Source organism: Grus americana, chromosome 11, assembly GCF_028858705.1.
Source record: "Grus americana isolate bGruAme1 chromosome 11, bGruAme1.mat, whole genome shotgun sequence".
Classification (NCBI taxonomy): Eukaryota; Metazoa; Chordata; class Aves; order Gruiformes; family Gruidae; genus Grus; species Grus americana.
The window spans coordinates 19,965,704-19,983,159 of NC_072862.1; the positions used below are offsets into that span (position 1 = coordinate 19,965,704).

The 17,456-nt window shown below is 60.4% G+C and overlaps 2 protein-coding genes across 2 annotated transcripts; both read right to left on the reverse strand.

Moving 5' to 3' along the window:
- Positions 1 to 4,058: 4,058 nt before the first annotated feature.
- On the reverse strand, positions 4,059 to 6,994 carry LOC129211504 (PHD finger protein 7-like). The gene is made up of 9 exons (XM_054838699.1): positions 6,952 to 6,994; positions 6,718 to 6,809; positions 6,527 to 6,628; positions 6,122 to 6,246; positions 5,743 to 5,905; positions 5,546 to 5,652; positions 5,212 to 5,325; positions 4,941 to 5,059; positions 4,059 to 4,762 (listed from the first exon to the last, which is right to left on the reverse strand). Exons 1-9 carry the CDS (start codon positions 6,992 to 6,994, stop codon positions 4,059 to 4,061), a joined length of 1,569 nt encoding a protein of 522 aa, XP_054694674.1.
- A 4,072-nt stretch (positions 6,995 to 11,066) lies between these two features.
- Positions 11,067 to 13,837, reverse strand: LOC129211506 (PHD finger protein 7-like). Its single transcript, XM_054838714.1, has 9 exons — positions 13,828 to 13,837; positions 13,594 to 13,685; positions 13,403 to 13,504; positions 12,998 to 13,122; positions 12,753 to 12,915; positions 12,556 to 12,662; positions 12,220 to 12,333; positions 11,949 to 12,067; positions 11,067 to 11,770 (listed from the first exon to the last, which is right to left on the reverse strand). The coding sequence occupies exons 1-9, from the start codon at positions 13,835 to 13,837 to the stop codon at positions 11,067 to 11,069; spliced, it is 1,536 nt and encodes a 511-aa protein (XP_054694689.1).
- Positions 13,838 to 17,456: the final 3,619 nt, after the last annotated feature.

The window sequence follows — 17,456 nt, forward strand, 5'->3', positions numbered from 1 at the left end:
GGCACACATCAGTCAAGTGTGAGCGTTTGGAGAGTCCCTGTCCCAGCAGCGCCGGGGGGTCTCCTCCAAATGCTCCTCTGCTGACTCTGAGGGAGAAGCGAGACGCGGGTGAGCTTGCAGCAGAGGCCCAGAGCCCCGAGGTGCGGGGCTGCCCTCCTCCTTCGGCAGCCCCTCGCAAGCCCCGTCCCTCCCCTGCCCTCTCCTCACCTCACCAGGTCGCACTGACCCACGGCCTGAGCCCGGCGTGCCTTTTTGTGGGCTCGCCCCCGCGGGTCACAGTGGCCACTGTGACATCAGCACCGCTGGCCCGCGTGCGCCCCAACTACGGGCAGGGATGCCCTCGGCCACCTGCCGCCCGCTCTGAGATGGCCACCGCCTCACAAGGGTGGGTGTGAAGCGCCGAGGCGGGGGCCCGAGCCCTCGGCACCCACGTAACCGGGGCGACTGCTTCTGCAGCCGGGGCAGAGTCAGATGCCAGGTCCCGCGGGGCAGCCATCGAGGGTGGCACCGTTGGCCGAAAGGTGCTGTTCCAGGGGTGCGACTGCCAGGCTCCAGCCTGGGCCGAGGGAACTCTCTGCTCCTGCCCCTGGCACGGGGAGCGCTGCCGGCAGGTCGGGGAAGGTGGTCGGTCCTCTCTGCACTGCACGGGCAAGGCTGCATCTGCAGTTCTGCCTGTGGTTCTGGGGGCTACAGGGGACAGAAGCGACCATTGAGCCTGGCCCGGGCTCACACATCCCACCCGCTCAGATGCCGGGGCACACCACAGGACCTCAGGACGGCACCTAAATGTGCAGGTGGACCTGGTAGTCTTAGGTTAACGGTGGGACTCGGTGATCTTCAGGGTCTTGTCCAACCTAAATGATCCTAGGACTCTAATGACCATTCAATTGTTGCTTAATCACCATTTGAATTTCATTCAATCATCCACCCATTACCATTAGATCGTCGCTTCATCATTAATAAAACCCTTTCCATTAACCAACCCCACAACGATGACTTGTGTGAGTAATTCACCTGCGACACCCGGACAAAAACCAGGCGGTGTCTCAGGCACAACCAGAGTAGGAAAGAAGGAACGCAAAATCCCACATTGGAGACTCCAGGTCCAAAATGCAGTTCAGGACCAAGATGGAAAGCTGAGACCCCAGGAAGGCCTTCGACAACACTCGCTGGCTGACAGTGCTGAGAGTGAGTAGAGGCTTCCCAGGCCGCCTCCTTCAGCTCCTGCTTTTCGAGTGTCCTCAGCCATCCTCTTGTAGCAGCCACCTTCCAAGCCAAACTCTGGTGCTCGGGGTCTCCTTCTCACCAGGCTTACCGAGGTCTCGCTCGCCCTTCCGATGCCGGGGCATCACAGAGCTCTGCTAGCTAGATGCCGACAGAGGGGAACGAGGACCTCGGTTTGCAGCGAGGCTGTGCGTGACCACAGCTCCTTGGCCAGCTCCGTTCGAGCCCCGTTGCTCGGGAGTGCCTCGGAGCTCACATCGCCACAGGCTTCCCAGGCCGGCTCCTTCAGCTCCTGAGGGTCAGAAACTGTTTCTGGAGGAGGTGGTGGAGGAGCCCACGAGGAGAGGGGTGCTGCTGGACCTTGTGCTAACAACCAAAGAAGGATTGGTTGAGGATGTGAAGGCTGGGGGCAGCCTTGGCTGCAGTGACCACGCGATGGTGGAGTTCAGGATCCTGCGTGGAAGGAGCAGGGCAATAAGTAGGATTACAAGCCTGGACTTTGGGAGAGCTAACGTGGGCCTCTTCAAAGACCTGCGTGGGAGAATCCCGTGGGCTAGGGCTCTAGACGGTAAGGGGGCCCAAGAGAGCTGGTCAACATTCCAGCACAGCTCAAGCTCCTAGCTCAAGATCGGTGCATCCCGAAGAGTAGGAAACCAAGCAAAGGAGGCAGGAGACCTGCATGAATGAGCAAGGAGCTCCTGGAAAAACTCACAGGGAAGGAGGAAGTTTACAGAGTGTGGGAAAAGGGACTGGCCACTTGGGAGGAATGTAGGGATGTAGTCAGAGAATGTAGGGATGCAACGAGGAAGGCTAAGGCCCGCTTGGAATTAAATCTGGCAAGGACAGATGTCAAGGACAGCCGGAAGGGCTTTTTCAAGTACATCGGCAGCAAAAGGAAGAGGAGGGAAAATGCGGGCCCCCTGCTGAATGAGGTGGGTGCCCTGGTGACGGAAGATACAGAGAGAAGGCGGAGGTACTGAATGCCGCCTTTGCTTTGGTCTTTACTGCTAAGGCCGGCCCTCGGGAATCCCAGACCCTGGAGGTAGGAGAGAAAGTCTGAGGAAAGGAGGACCTTCCCTTGGTCGAGGAGGATCGGGTTAGAGAACATCTCGGCAAATTCGACATCCGCAAATCCATGGGCTCTGGTGGGATGCACCCGCGAGTGCTGAGGGAGCTGGCAGATGTTATTGCTAAGCTGCTCTCAATCATCTTTGAGAGGTCAGGGAGAGCAGGAGAGGTGCCTGCGGACTGGAGGAAAGCCAGCGTCCCTCGGGTCTTTAAAAAGGGCAGGAAGGAGGATGCAGGAAACTACAGGCCAGTCAGCCTCACCTCCATCCCCGGAAAGGTGATGGAACAGCTTCTTCTGGGGGCCATCACTAAGCGTGTGGAGGAGAAGACGACCACGCCATTGGGAGCGGTCAGCATGGATTCACCAAGGGGAAATCATGCCTGACCAATCTGATAGCCTTCTACGATGGCATGACTGGCTGGGTGGATGAAGGGAGAGCAGTGGGTATCGTCTACCTTGACCTCAGCAAGGCTTTTGATACTGTCTCTCATAACATCCTCATAAGCAAGCTGAGGAGGCGTGGGTTGGATGGGTGGACAGTGAGGTGGGTTGAGAACTGGCTGAATGAATGGCAGGGCGCAGAGGGTTGTGGTAAGCGGCGTAGAGTCTGGTTGGAGGCCTGTAGCTAGCGGTGTGCCCCAAGGGTCAGTGCTTGGTCCGGTCTTACTCAACGTATTCATCAATGACCTGGACGAGGGGACAGAGTGTACCCTCAGCAAGTTTGCCAGTGACGCCAAACTGGGAGGAGTTGCTGACACACCGGAAGGCTGCCCTGCCATTCAGCACGACCTGGGCAGGCTAGAGAGCTGGGCGGGGAGGAACTAAATGAAATTCCACAAGGGCTGTGGGCCACAAGCGTAGGGTCCTGCACCCGGGGAGGAGTAACGCCAAGCACCAGTACGGGTTAGGGGCTGACCTGCTGGGAAGCAGCGCTGCAGAGGGAGCCCTGGTGGACAGCAAGTTAAGCATGAGCCTGCAAGGTGCCCTCATGGTCAGGAAGGCCAATTGGTATCCTAGGGTGCATTAAGAAGAGCGTGGCCAGCAGGGTAGAGGGAGGTTATCGTCCCCCTCTACTCTGCCCTGGTGAGGCCACATCTGGAGTACTGTGTCCCGTTCTGGGCTCCTACGAGGGAAAACTTCTTCACTTTGAGGGTGACCGAGCACTGGGACAAGCTGCCCAGAGAGGGTGTGGAGTCTCCTTCTCTGGAGAGATTCAAAACCCGCCTGGACGCGATCCTGTGCAACCTGCTCTAGGTGATCCTGCTTTAGGAGGAGGGGTTGGACTAGCTGATCTCCAGAGGTCCCTTCCAACCCCTACCGTTCTGTGATGCTGTGCTTACAGCCTTGTCCAGAAGGAGCCAGAGCTGAAACAAAGTCGCTGGGGCTGGGGCGTGGTATTCTGGGGGGGGGTGAGCCGTGAGGGCCATGCTGGGTGGGCGGGCACAGCACATGCTGCTGGGAGAGGGGTGGTGGTGCCGACTAGGCCGTGCTGGGCCAGCCTCCTGGGTGTAGGGGCAGAGACCCCTGGTCTCGGGGGTGGACGTGAACTTCCCCCAGGGAAACTGAGCAGGCCGCGGGGCCAGCCAGGCCCGAAGCACACGGCCATGGCGCTGGGGAGCCAGCCAAGGCCAGCCCGCAAGGAGGGAGGTCTGGGAAAGGCGCTGCCAAACCCCGGGGAGAAGACAACCCTCTGGGCCCAGCCCGTAACGCTGCCCCTCGAGAAAGGAAAGCGTGGCATCTCCCACTGCAGAGATTAACAGCAACTTTATTGTGCCGGTGGAGAGGGATCGCAGCCAGCACTTGGCGATGTTGCACGCCTGGTCTCGTTGTGTCGTCTGGGCTGGCTGTAGGGGTTTTGGGCCCGACGTTGCAAGCGGGAGCGGTCTCGCACCCGCTCGGGCCCAGGGGTGCTGGAGCGGCTGCTGCTCTGCAGTGCTGGAGAGCTGCAGGAGGTCCCTGATGGCAGCTGGCTGTCAGCGCTGGGGCTGCTCGCTTCAGGTGCCGGGGAGCTGTGGGACACCCCCGCTGCCGCCTGGCTGGGGGTGCTGGTCTGAGCACTTGGTGCTGGCGCCTGGCTCCTCTCACGGCGTCTTCTGGGCCGGCTGTAGGGGTTTTGGGCCCGACGTTGCAAGCGGGAGCGGTCTCGCACCCGCTCGGGCCCAGGGGTGCTGGAGCAGCTGGTGTCCTCAAGCACTGGGGAGCCATGGAGGGGCTCTGAAGCCGCCTGGCTACCAGTGCTGGGGCTGCTGGTCTCCGGTGCCTGGGAGCCATGGGATGACCCCGATGCCGCCAGGCTACCGGTGCTAGGGCTCCTGGTCTCCGGTGCCAGGGAGCCATGGGGGGACGCTGATGCTGCCAGGCTGCTGGTGCTTGGGCTACTGGTCTCAGGCGCCAGTGAGCTGTGGGAAGGCCCCAGTCCTGACTGGCTTGCGGTGCTGGAGCCGGCGAGCTCCGAGCTGGCACTGGAGACTGTAAGAGGAAGCAAGAAGGTCCAGGACAAGGCCTCCTGGGGCAGGATGGGCCAGAGCGTGTGTCCCCAGCCCTCCTGGAGCAGAGAGGCTCTGCCAAGCCCACCCTGGGCACCCGCTGCCAGGCCTTGCCACCCGCTGGCCCCAGCCCAGGGGCACCCGGGTGCTTTGCCTCTTACCGGTGCCCAGGCCAGCACAGCTGCTGCACTCCCAGCTGGCCGTGCTGTGCTTCAAGTTGGAGCAGCGTCTGTGGGTGCCCTCGGCAGCGCAGGAGCAGCACAGGAGCAGTTGCCAGGGCCTGGGGAAGCAAACGGGTTGATGGCTGTGAGGACAAAGTGATGGCAGCACGGGATGGTCTGGCAGAGCTCTTGTTCTCAGTCCTTCCTCTTCGAGCCCTTGGCGAGGCAGAGATCCCGTGCAGAGCCCCGGGGTGCAGCTTTGGCAACTTACCCCTCTTCCTCTGCTCGCTCCCTGCCTCCTGGACAAAGGCACTGACTGGCATCGCAGCGGCTGTGCCTCTCATTTAGTGCTGCATACGCGTGGTTGTTCTCCCACGATGGCAGTCTGATGGAGAAAGGAAAACTGATGAGGCCCTGCTGCCCCAGCATAAGGCAGATGTGGGGCGTCCCTGCTCTTCGCCCCCCCCCACCCTGTTTCCAACTCCTCCGTGAAGATCAAGCCCTGACTCAGGGGAGAGCGGAGGGCCAGGACTGCAGGGGCAGGCCCTGGCATGGTGCAGCGCTTGCACCCTCCTGTCTTGTGAGCCGGGCAGACGGACACCAACCTCCTGGGGATTCGGATCCCCATGTTGAGCATATCCGATATAAATCTTTCCCTGTCTCTGCATAGAGGGCACTGGAAGCAAGAAATGCCAGCGCGCAGAGCCTGTCCCTGCAGGAGAAACATAAGGAGCGTGCATGAGGCAGGCCCTGGTGCTGCTGAGCGCCTGCTGTGCCCCGGCGGCGAGGGAACGGCTCCTACCTGGATGCAGCCCCTGTGGAACCAGGCGTGTTTGCAGGCTGGGCACACCATGGTGCTGTAGGACTTTCTGTGCCCCACAGAGTCCATGCAGATGAGGCAGGTGGTGGTCTCCTCCGGAGCAGCCTGCACTGCCTGCTCTGGGCGGTGCTCCCAGCAGAAGGACCTGGGGGGAAGAGGAGAGGGATGGGTGAGGTGGGAAGTGATGGGTCCTTCCCCGGCGGTGGCGAGGAGGGGAGAGCCCCAGACCTTGACCGTCTCTGGCTCTGCCTGTGACCAGACATTGGGAAGTGTCACTGCGGGTTCCTTTCTTCTTTGACCAGTGCTGCAGGGAGGGGACTGAATGCGAGGAGCCTCCCCCACAAGGGCCGGCTGCCCTTACCTGTAGAACCCAAAGTACTGGGTGATGCATTCACCCTCCACGGCACAGGGGAGATGGAAGCTGCGGTCGCAGCCCGTGTCCTGGCATGTGATGGTGGCCCCGTTCTCGCCACAGACGAAGCAGTCCTGGAAAGAGCAGAGAAGCCCCTGTCAGCAGCAGCCTCAGGGCCTCCACAGCCAGCCCCACACCGCTGGGCAGGGTGCAGGATGTGGCTGCTGCTGGGTCACAGCCCGCAGATCCACCTGGCGGATGAGGCTCCTGTGCTGGAGCCTCTGTGGAGCTGCTGGGAGCAAGACGTTTGCCCCAGAGCTGGCTGGAAGGGCTGGGATTTCTTTCCTGGGGTCTGGGCTAAGCTCCCGCAAACCTCTGCTGGCACAAATCTCCCTGTTCATGTCAGGTCCTCACCTCCCATATTGCCTGCTCGATTGTGCGTATAATATGCTGAGGGAGAAATCCCATGAGTGTTTGATCTTCAGACTGTTTTTGAAACAGGTCGTTGGCAAAAAACTGCGGAAGAGAGAAGACGAGGAGCTGATGAGGCGAGTGTGGCAGGGGCTGCCTGTCAGAAAGCTGGAGGGAGCACTGGGGGAACTCACCAGGCAAAACACGTGGGCACAGAGCCCTTGCTTCTCCAGTTTGCGCCCACAGATATCCGGGTCAGCCTCTGTCCGGTCACACAGCATGCATGCTGGAGGGGAGAGAGCAAACGGCACCGGGAATGAGCGCCTCTGCGGGGCAGGGGGAAGCGACACTGAGGGGTTGCCCCCAAGGGCCTGCTCTATCCCTGCCTAGCTGTCTGCCAAGCTGTGGGAGGGATACTTTGCTCTCACCCTGCTCCATCGAGTCGAGGGCCTTCTCCTTCCTTGTGAACATGGCACACGTCAGTCAAGTGTGAGCGTTTGGAGAGTCCCTGTCCCAGCAGCGCCGGGGGGTCTCCTCCAAATGCTCCTCTGCTGACTCTGAGGGAGAAGCGAGACGCGGGTGAGCTTGCAGCAGAGGCCCAGAGCCCCGAGGTGCGGGGCTCCCCTCCTCCTTCGGCAGCCCCTCGCAAGCCCCGTCCCTCCCCTGCCCTCTCCTCACCTCACCAGGTCGCACTGACCCACGGCCTGAGCCCGGCGTGCCTTTTTGTGGGCTCGCCCCCGCGGGTCACAGTGGCCACTGTGACATCAGCACCGCTGGCCCGCGTGCGCCCCAACTACGGGCAGGGATGCCCTCGGCCACCTGCCGCCCGCTCTGAGACGGCCACCGCCTCACAGGGGTGGGTGTGAAGCGCCGAGGCGGGGGCCCGAGCCCTCGGCACCCACGTAACCGGGGCGACTGCTTCTGCAGCCGGGGCAGAGTCAGATGCCAGGTCCCGCGGGGCAGCCATCGAGGGTGGCACCGTTGGCCGAAAGGTGCTGTTCCAGGGGTGCGACTGCCAGGCTCCAGCCTGGGCCGAGGGAACTCTCTGCTCCTGCCCCTGGCACGGGGAGCGCTGCCGGCAGGTCGGGGAAGGTGGTCGGTCCTCTCTGCACTGCACGGGCAAGGCTGCATCTGCAGTTCTGCCTGTGGTTCTGGGGGCTACAGGGGACAGAAGCGACCATTGAGCCTGGCCCGGGCTCACACATCCCACCCGCTCAGATGCCGGGGCACACCACAGGACCTCAGGACGGCACCTAAATGTGCAGGTGGACCTGGTAGTCTTAGGTTAACGGTGGGACTCGGTGATCTTCAGGGTCTTGTCCAACCTAAATGATCCTAGGACTCTAATGACCATTCAATTGTTGCTTAATCACCATTTGAATTTCATTCAATCATCCACCCATTACCATTAGATCGTCACTTCATCATTAATAAAACCCTTTCCATTAACCAACCCCACAACGATGACTTGTGTGAGTAATTCACCTGCGACACCCGGACAAAAACCAGGCGGTGTCTCAGGCACAACCAGAGTAAGAAAGAAGGAACGCAAAATCCCACATTGGAGACTCCAGGTCCAAAATGCAGTTCAGGACCAAGATGGAAAGCTGAGACCCCAGGAAGGCCTTCGACAACACTCGCTGGCTGACAGTGCTGAGAGTGAGTAGAGGCTTCCCAGGCCGCCTCCTTCAGCTCCTGCTTTTCGAGTGTCCTCAGCCATCCTCTTGTAGCAGCCACCTTCCAAGCCAAACTCTGGTGCTCGGGGTTTCCTTCTCACCAGGCTTACCGAGGTCTCGCTCGCCCTTCCGATGCCGGGGCATCACAGAGCTCTGCTAGCTAGATGCCGACAGAGGGGAACGGTGGCAGGGAACGAGGACCTCGGTTTGCAGCGAGGCTGTGCGTGACCACAGCTCCTTGGCCAGCTCCGTTCGAGCCCCGTTGCTCGGGAGTGCCTCGGAGCTCACATCGCCACAGGCTTCCCAGGCCGGCTCCTTCAGCTCCTGAGGGTCAGAAACTGTTTCTGGAGGAGGTGGTGGAGGAGCCCACGAGGAGAGGGGTGCTGCTGGACCTTGTGCTAACAACCAAAGAAGGATTGGTTGAGGATGTGAAGGTTGGGGGCAGCCTTGGCTGCAGTGACCACGCGATGGTGGAGTTCAGGATCCTGCGTGGAAGGAGCAGGGCAATAAGTAGGATTACAAGCCTGGACTTTGGGAGAGCTAACATGGGCCTCTTCAAAGACCTGCGTGGGAGAATCCCGTGGGCTAGGGCTCTAGACGGTAAGGGGGCCCAAGAGAGCTGGTCAACATTCCAGCACAGCTCAAGCTCCTAGCTCAAGATCGGTGCATCCCGAAGAGTAGGAAACCAAGCAAAGGAGGCAGGAGACCTGCATGAATGAGCAAGGAGCTCCTGGAAAAACTCACAGGGAAGGAGGAAGTTTACAGAGTGTGGGAAAAGGGACTGGCCACTTGGGAGGAATGTAGGGATGTAGTCAGAGAATGTAGGGATGCAACGAGGAAGGCTAAGGCCCGCTTGGAATTAAATCTGGCAAGGACAGATGTCAAGGACAGCCGGAAGGGCTTTTTCAAGTACATCGGCAGCAAAAGGAAGAGGAGGGAAAATGCGGGCCCCCTGCTGAATGAGGTGGGTGCCCTGGTGACGGAAGATACAGAGAGAAGGCGGAGGTACTGAATGCCGCCTTTGCTTTGGTCTTTACTGCTAAGGCCGGCCCTCGGGAATCCCAGACCCTGGAGGTAGGAGAGAAAGTCTGAGGAAAGGAGGACCTTCCCTTGGTCGAGGAGGATCGGGTTAGAGAACATCTCGGCAAATTCGACATCCGCAAATCCATGGGCTCTGGTGGGATGCACCCGCGAGTGCTGAGGGAGCTGGCAGATGTTATTGCTAAGCTGCTCTCAATCATCTTTGAGAGGTCAGGGAGAGCAGGAGAGGTGCCTGCGGACTGGAGGAAAGCCAGCGTCCCTCGGGTCTTTAAAAAGGGCAGGAAGGAGGATGCAGGAAACTACAGGCCAGTCAGCCTCACCTCCATCCCCGGAAAGGTGATGGAACAGCTTCTTCTGGGGGCCATCACTAAGCGTGTGGAGGAGAAGACGACCACGCCATTGGGAGCGGTCAGCATGGATTCACCAAGGGGAAATCATGCCTGACCAATCTGATAGCCTTCTACGATGGCATGACTGGCTGGGTGGATGAAGGGAGAGCAGTGGGTATCGTCTACCTTGACCTCAGCAAGGCTTTTGATACTGTCTCTCATAACATCCTCATAAGCAAGCTGAGGAGGCGTGGGTTGGATGGGTGGACAGTGAGGTGGGTTGAGAACTGGCTGAATGAATGGCAGGGCGCAGAGGGTTGTGGTAAGCGGCGTAGAGTCTGGTTGGAGGCCTGTAGCTAGCGGTGTGCCCCAAGGGTCAGTGCTTGGTCCGGTCTTACTCAACGTATTCATCAATGACCTGGACGAGGGGACAGAGTGTACCCTCAGCAAGTTTGCCAGTGACGCCAAACTGGGAGGAGTTGCTGACACACCGGAAGGCTGCCCTGCCATTCAGCACGACCTGGGCAGGCTAGAGAGCTGGGCGGGGAGGAACTAAATGAAATTCCACAAGGGCTGTGGGCCACAAGTGTAGGGTCCTGCACCCGGGGAGGAGTAACGCCAAGCACCAGTACGGGTTAGGGGCTGACCTGCTGGGAAGCAGCGCTGCAGAGGGAGCCCTGGTGGACAGCAAGTTAAGCATGAGCCTGCAAGGTGCCCTCATGGTCAGGAAGGCCAATTGGTATCCTAGGGTGCATTAAGAAGAGCGTGGCCAGCAGGGTAGAGGGAGGTTATCGTCCCCCTCTACTCTGCCCTGGTGAGGCCACATCTGGAGTACTGTGTCCCGTTCTGGGCTCCTACGAGGGAAAACTTCTTCACTTTGAGGGTGACCGAGCACTGGGACAAGCTGCCCAGAGAGGGTGTGGAGTCTCCTTCTCTGGAGAGATTCAAAACCCGCCTGGACGCGATCCTGTGCAACCTGCTCTAGGTGATCCTGCTTTAGGAGGAGGGGTTGGACTAGCTGATCTCCAGAGGTCCCTTCCAACCCCTACCGTTCTGTGATGCTGTGCTTACAGCCTTGTCCAGAAGGAGCCAGAGCTGAAACAAAGTCGCTGGGGCTGGGGCGTGGTATTCTGGGGGGGGGGTGAGCCGTGAGGGCCATGCTGGGTGGGCGGGCACAGCACATGCTGCTGGGAGAGGGGTGGTGGTGCCGACTAGGCCGTGCTGGGCCAGCCTCCTGGGTGTAGGGGCAGAGACCCCTGGTCTCGGGGGTGGACGTGAACTTCCCCCAGGGAAACTGAGCAGGCCGCGGGGCCAGCCAGGCCCGAAGCACACGGCCATGGCGCTGGGGAGCCAGCCAAGGCCAGCCCGCAAGGAGGGAGGTCTGGGAAAGGCGCTGCCAAACCCCGGGGAGAAGACAACCCTCTGGGCCCAGCCCGTAACGCTGCCCCTCGAGAAAGGAAAGTGTGGCATCTCCCACTGCACAGATTGACACCAACTTTATTGTGCCGGTGGAGAGGGATCGCAGCCAGCACTTGGCGATGTTGCACGCCTGGTCTCGTTGTGTCGTCTGGGCCGGCTGTAGGGGTTTTGGGCCCGACGTTGCAAGCGGGAGCGGTCTCGCACCCGCTCGGGCCCAGGGGTGCTGGAGCGGCTGCTGCTCTGCAGTGCTGGAGAGCTGCAGGAGGTCCCTGATGGCAGCTGGCTGTCAGGGCTGGGGCTGCTCGCTTCAGGTGCCGGGGAGCTGTGGGACACCCCAGCTGCCGCCTGGCTGGGGGTGCTGGTCTCAGCACTTGGTGCTGGCGCCTGGCTCCTCTCACGGCGTCTTCTGGGCCGGCTGTAGGGGTTTTGGGCCCGACGTTGCAAGCGGGAGCGGTCTCGCACCCGCTCGGGCCCAGGGGTGCTGGAGCAGCTGGTGTCCTCAAGCACTGGGGAGCCATGGAGGGGCTCTGAAGCCGCCTGGCTACCAGTGCTGGGGCTGCTGGTCTCCAGTGCCTGGGAGCCATGGGATGACCCCGATGCCGCCAGGCTACCGGTGCTAGGGCTCCTGGTCTCCGGTGCCAGGGAGCCATGGGGGGACGCCGATGCCGCCAGGCTGCTGGTGCTTGGGCTGCTGGTCTCAGGCACTGGTGAGCTGTGGGAAGGCCCCAGTCCTGACTGGCTTGCGGTGCTGGAGCCGGCGAGCTCCGAGCTGGCACTGGAGACTGTAAGAGGAAGCAAGAAGGTCCAGGACACGGCCTCCTGGGGCAGGATGGGCCAGAGCGTGTGTCCCCAGCCCTCCTGGAGCAGAGAGGCTCTGCCAAGCCCACCCTGGGCACCCGCTGCCAGGCCTTGCCACCCGCTGGCCCCAGCCCAGGGGCACCCGGGTGCTTTGCCTCTTACCGGTGCCCAGGCCAGCACAGCTGCTGCACTCCCAGCTGGCCGTGCTGTGCTTCAAGTTGGAGCAGCGTCTGTGGGTGCCCTCGGCAGCGCAGGAGCAGCACAGGAGCAGTTGCCAGGGCCTGGGGAAGCAAACGGGTTGATGGCTGTGAGGACAAAGTGATGGCAGCACGGGATGGTCCGGCAGAGCTCTTGTTCTCAGTCCTTCCTCTTCGAGCCCTTGGCGAGGCAGAGATCCCGTGCAGAGCCCCGGGGTGCAGCTTTGGCAACTTACCCCTCTTCCTCTGCCCGCTCCCTGCCTCCTGGACAAAGGCACTGACTGGCATCGCAGCGGCTGTGCCTCTCATTTAGTGCTGCATACGCGTGGTTGTTCTCCCACGATGGCAGTCTGATGGAGAAAGGAAAACTGATGAGGCCCTGCTGCCCCAGCATAAGGCAGATGTGGGGCGTCCCTGCTCTTCGCCCCCCCCCACCCTGTTTCCAACTCCTCCGCGAAGATCAAGCCCTGACTCAGGGGAGAGCGGAGGGCCAGGACTGCAGGGGCAGGCCCTGGCATGGTGCAGCGCTTGCACCCTCCTGTCTTGTGACTGAAAACAACCCCAAAACCAACCTCCTGGGGATTCGGATCCCCATGTTGAGCATATCTGCTACAAATCTTTCTCTGTCTCTGCATAGAGGGCACTGGAAGAAATGAATGCCAGCGCGCAGAGCCTGTCCCTGCAGGAGAAACATAAGGAGCGTGCATGAGGCAGGCCCTGGTGCTGCTGAGCGCCTGCCGTGCCCCGGCGGCGAGGGAACGGCTCCTACCTGGATGCAGCCCCTGTGGAACCAGGCGTGTTTGCAGGCTGGGCACACCATGGTGCTGTAGGACTTTCTGTGCCCCACAGAGTCCATGCAGATGAGGCAGGTGGTGGTCTCCTCCAGAGCAGCCTGCACTGCCTGCTCTGGGCGATGCTCCCAGCAGAAGGACCTGGGGGGAAGAGGAGAGGGATGGGTGAGGTGGGAAGTGATGGGTCCTTCCCCGGCGGTGGCGAGGAGGGGAAAGGACACACCTGTAACGAGGAAGGAACTGGGTGACACATTCACCCTCCATGGCACAGGGGAGATGGAAGCTGCGGTCGCAGCCCGTCTCCCGGCAGGTGATGGTGGCCCCGCTCTTGCCACAGACGAAGCAGTCCTGGAAAGAGCAGAGAAGCCCCCGTCAGCAGCAGCCTCAGGGCCTCCACGGCCAGCCCCACACCTCTGGGCAGGGTGCAGGATGCGGCCACTGCTGGGTCACAGCCTGCAGATCCACCTGGCGGATGAGGCTCCTGTGCTGGAACCTCTGTGGAGCTGCTGGGAGCAAGACGTTTGCCCCAGAGCTGGCTGGAAGGGCTGGGATTTCTTTCCTGGGGTCTGGGCTAAGCTCCCGCAAACCTCTGCTGGCACAAATCTCCCTGTTCATGTCAGGTCCTCACCTTCTGTGCTGCCTGCTCCACTGCGTGCATAATATGCTGAGGGAGAAACCCCATGAGTCCTACTGCCTTGACTGGTTGCTGAAAAAGGTCATTGGCAAAAAACTGCGGAAGAGAGAAGACGAGGTGCTGATGAGGCGAGTGTGGCAGGGGCTGCCTGTCAGAAAGCTGGAGGGAGCACTGAGGGAACTCACCAGGCAAAACTCATGGGCCCAGAGCCCTTGCTTCTCCAGTTTGCGCCCACAGATATCCGGGTCAGCCTCTGTCCGGTCACACAGCATGCATGCTGGAGGGGAGAGAGCAAACGGCACCAGGAATGAGCGCCTCTGCGGGGCAGGGGGAAGCGACACTGAGGGGTTGCCCCCAAGGGCCTGCTCTATCCCTGCCTAGCTGTCTGCCAAGCTGTGGGAGGGATACTTTGCTCTCACCCTGCTCCATCGAGTCGAGGGCCTTCTCCTTCCTTGTGAACATGGCACACGTCAGTCAAGTGTGAGCGTTTGGAGAGTCCCTGTCCCAGCAGCGCCGGGGGGGTGTCTCCTCCAAATGCTCCTCTGCTGACTCTGAGGGAGAAGCGAGACGCGGGTGAGCTTGCAGCAGAGGCCCAGAGCGCCGAGGTGCGGGGCTCCCCTCCTCCCTCGGCAGCCCCACGCAAGCCCCGTCCCTCCCCTGCCCTCTCCTCACCTCACCAGGTCGCACTGACCCATGGCCTGAGCCCGGCGTGCCTTTTTGTGGGCTCGCCCCCGCGGGTCACAGTGGCCACTGTGACATCAGCATCGCTGGCCCGCGTGCGCCCCAACTACGCGGGGCCCTCGGCACCCACGTAACCGGGGCGACTGCTCCTGCAGCTGGGGCAGAGTCAGATGCCAGGTCCCGCGGGGCAGCCATCGAGGGTGGCACCGTTGGCCGAAAGGTGCTGTTCCAGGGGTGCGACTGCCAGGCTCCAGCCTGGGCCGAGGGAACTCTCTGCTCCTGCCCCGGCTCGGGGAGCGCTGCCGGCAGGTCGGGGAAGGTGGTCGGTCCTCTCTGCACTGCACGGGCAAGGCTGCATCTGCAGTTCTGCCTGTGGTTCTGGGGGCTACAGGGGACAGAAGCGACCGTTGAGCCTGGCCTGGGCTCACACATCCCACCCGCTCAGATGCGGTGGGTGGCTGGGGCACATCACAGGACCTCAGGACGGCACCTAAATGTGCTCTAAATGTGCAGGTGGACCTGGTAGTCTTAGGTTAACGGTGGGACTCGGTGATCTTCAGGGTCTTGTCCAACCTAAATGATCCTAGGACTCTAATGACCATTCAATTGTTGCTTAATCACCATTTGAATTTCATTCAATCATCCACCCATTACCATTAGATCGTCGCTTCATCATTAATAAAACCCTTTCCATTAACCAACCCCACAACGATGACTTGTGTGAGTAATTCACCTGCGACACCCGGACAAAAACCAGGCGGTGTCTCAGGCACAACCAGAGTAGGAAAGAAGGAACGCAAAATCCCACATTGGAGACTCCAGGTCCAAAATGCAGTTCAGGACCAAGATGGAAAGCTGAGACCCCAGGAAGGCCTTCGACAACACTCGCTGGCTGACAGTGCTGAGAGTGAGTAGAGGCTTCCCAGGCCGCCTCCTTCAGCTCCTGCTTTTCGAGTGTCCTCAGCCATCCTCTTGTAGCAGCTGCCTTCCAAGCCAAACTCTGGTGCTCGGGGTTTCCTTCTCACCAGGCTTACCGAGGTCTCGCTCGCCCTTCCGATGCCGGGGCATCACAGAGCTCTGCTAGCTAGATGCCGACAGAGGGGAACGGTGGCAGGGAACGAGGACCTCGGTTTGCAGCGAGGCTGTGCGTGACCACAGCTCCTTGGCCAGCTCCGTTCGAGCCCCGTTGCTCGGGAGTGCCTCGGAGCTCACATCGCCACAGGCTTCCCAGGCCGGCTCCTTCAGCTCCTGAGGGTCAGAAACTGTTTCTGGAGGAGGTGGTGGAGGAGCCCACGAGGAGAGGGGTGCTGCTGGACCTTGTGCTAACAACCAAAGAAGGATTGGTTGAGGATGTGAAGGTTGGGGGCAGCCTTGGCTGCAGTGACCACGCGATGGTGGAGTTCAGGATCCTGCGTGGAAGGAGCAGGGCAATAAGTAGGATTACAAGCCTGGACTTTGGGAGAGCTAACCTGGGCCTCTTCGAAGACCTGCGTGGGAGAATCCCGTGGGCTAGGGCTCTAGACGGTAAGGGGGCCCAAGAGAGCTGGTCAACATTCCAGCACAGCTCAAGCTCCTAGCTCAAGATCGGTGCATCCCGAAGAGTAGGAAACCAAGCAAAGGAGGCAGGAGACCTGCATGAATGAGCAAGGAGCTCCTGGAAAAACTCACAGGGAAGGAGGAAGTTTACAGAGTGTGGGAAAAGGGACTGGCCACTTGGGAGGAATGTAGGGATGTAGTCAGAGAATGTAGGGATGCAACGAGGAAGGCTAAGGCCCGCTTGGAATTAAATCTGGCAAGGACAGATGTCAAGGACAGCCGGAAGGGCTTTTTCAAGTACATCGGCAGCAAAAGGAAGAGGAGGGAAAATGCGGGCCCCCTGCTGAATGAGGTGGGTGCCCTGGTGACGGAAGATACAGAGAGAAGGCGGAGGTACTGAATGCCGCCTTTGCTTTGGTCTTTACTGCTAAGGCCGGCCCTCGGGAATCCCAGACCCTGGAGGTAGGAGAGAAAGTCTGAGGAAAGGAGGACCTTCCCTTGGTCGAGGAGGATCGGGTTAGAGAACATCTCGGCAAATTCGACATCCGCAAATCCATGGGCTCTGGTGGGATGCACCCGCGAGTGCTGAGGGAGCTGGCAGATGTTATTGCTAAGCTGCTCTCAATCATCTTTGAGAGGTCAGGGAGAGCAGGAGAGGTGCCTGCGGACTGGAGGAAAGCCAGCGTCCCTCGGGTCTTTAAAAAGGGCAGGAAGGAGGATGCAGGAAACTACAGGCCAGTCAGCCTCACCTCCATCCCCGGAAAGGTGATGGAACAGCTTCTTCTGGGGGCCATCACTAAGCGTGTGGAGGAGAAGACGACCACGCCATTGGGAGCGGTCAGCATGGATTCACCAAGGGGAAATCATGCCTGACCAATCTGATAGCCTTCTACGATGGCATGACTGGCTGGGTGGATGAAGGGAGAGCAGTGGGTATCGTCTACCTTGACCTCAGCAAGGCTTTTGATACTGTCTCTCATAACATCCTCATAAGCAAGCTGAGGAGGCGTGGGTTGGATGGGTGGACAGTGAGGTGGGTTGAGAACTGGCTGAATGAATGGCAGAGCGCAGAGGGTTGTGGTAAGCGGCGTAGAGTCTGGTTGGAGGCCTGTAGCTAGCGGTGTGCCCCAAGGGTCAGTGCTTGGTCCGGTCTTACTCAACGTATTCATCAATGACCTGGACGAGGGGACAGAGTGTACCCTCAGCAAGTTTGCCAGTGACGCCAAACTGGGAGGAGTTGCTGACACACCGGAAGGCTGCCCTGCCATTCAGCACGATCTGGGCAGGCTAGAGAGCTGGGCGGGGAGGAACTAAATGAAATTCCACAAGGGCTGTGGGCCACAAGCGTAGGGTCCTGCACCCGGGGAGGAGTAACGCCAAGCACCAGTACGGGTTAGGGGCTGACCTGCTGGGAAGCAGCGCTGCAGAGGGAGCCCTGGTGGACAGCAAGTTAAGCATGAGCCTGCAAGGTGCCCTCATGGTCAGGAAGGCCAATTGGTATCCTAGGGTGCATTAAGAAGAGCGTGGCCAGCAGGGTAGAGGGAGGTTATCGTCCCCCTCTACTCTGCCCTGGTGAGGCCACATCTGGAGTACTGTGTCCCGTTCTGGGCTCCTACGAGGGAAAACTTCTTCACTTTGAGGGTGACCGAGCACTGGGACAAGCTGCCCAGAGAGGGTGTGGAGTCTCCTTCTCTGGAGAGATTCAAAACCCGCCTGGACGCGATCCTGTGCAACCTGCTCTAGGTGATCCTGCTTTAGGAGGGGGGGTTGGACTAGGTGATCTCCAGAGGTCCCTTCCAACCCCTACCGTTCTGTGATGCTGTGCTTACAG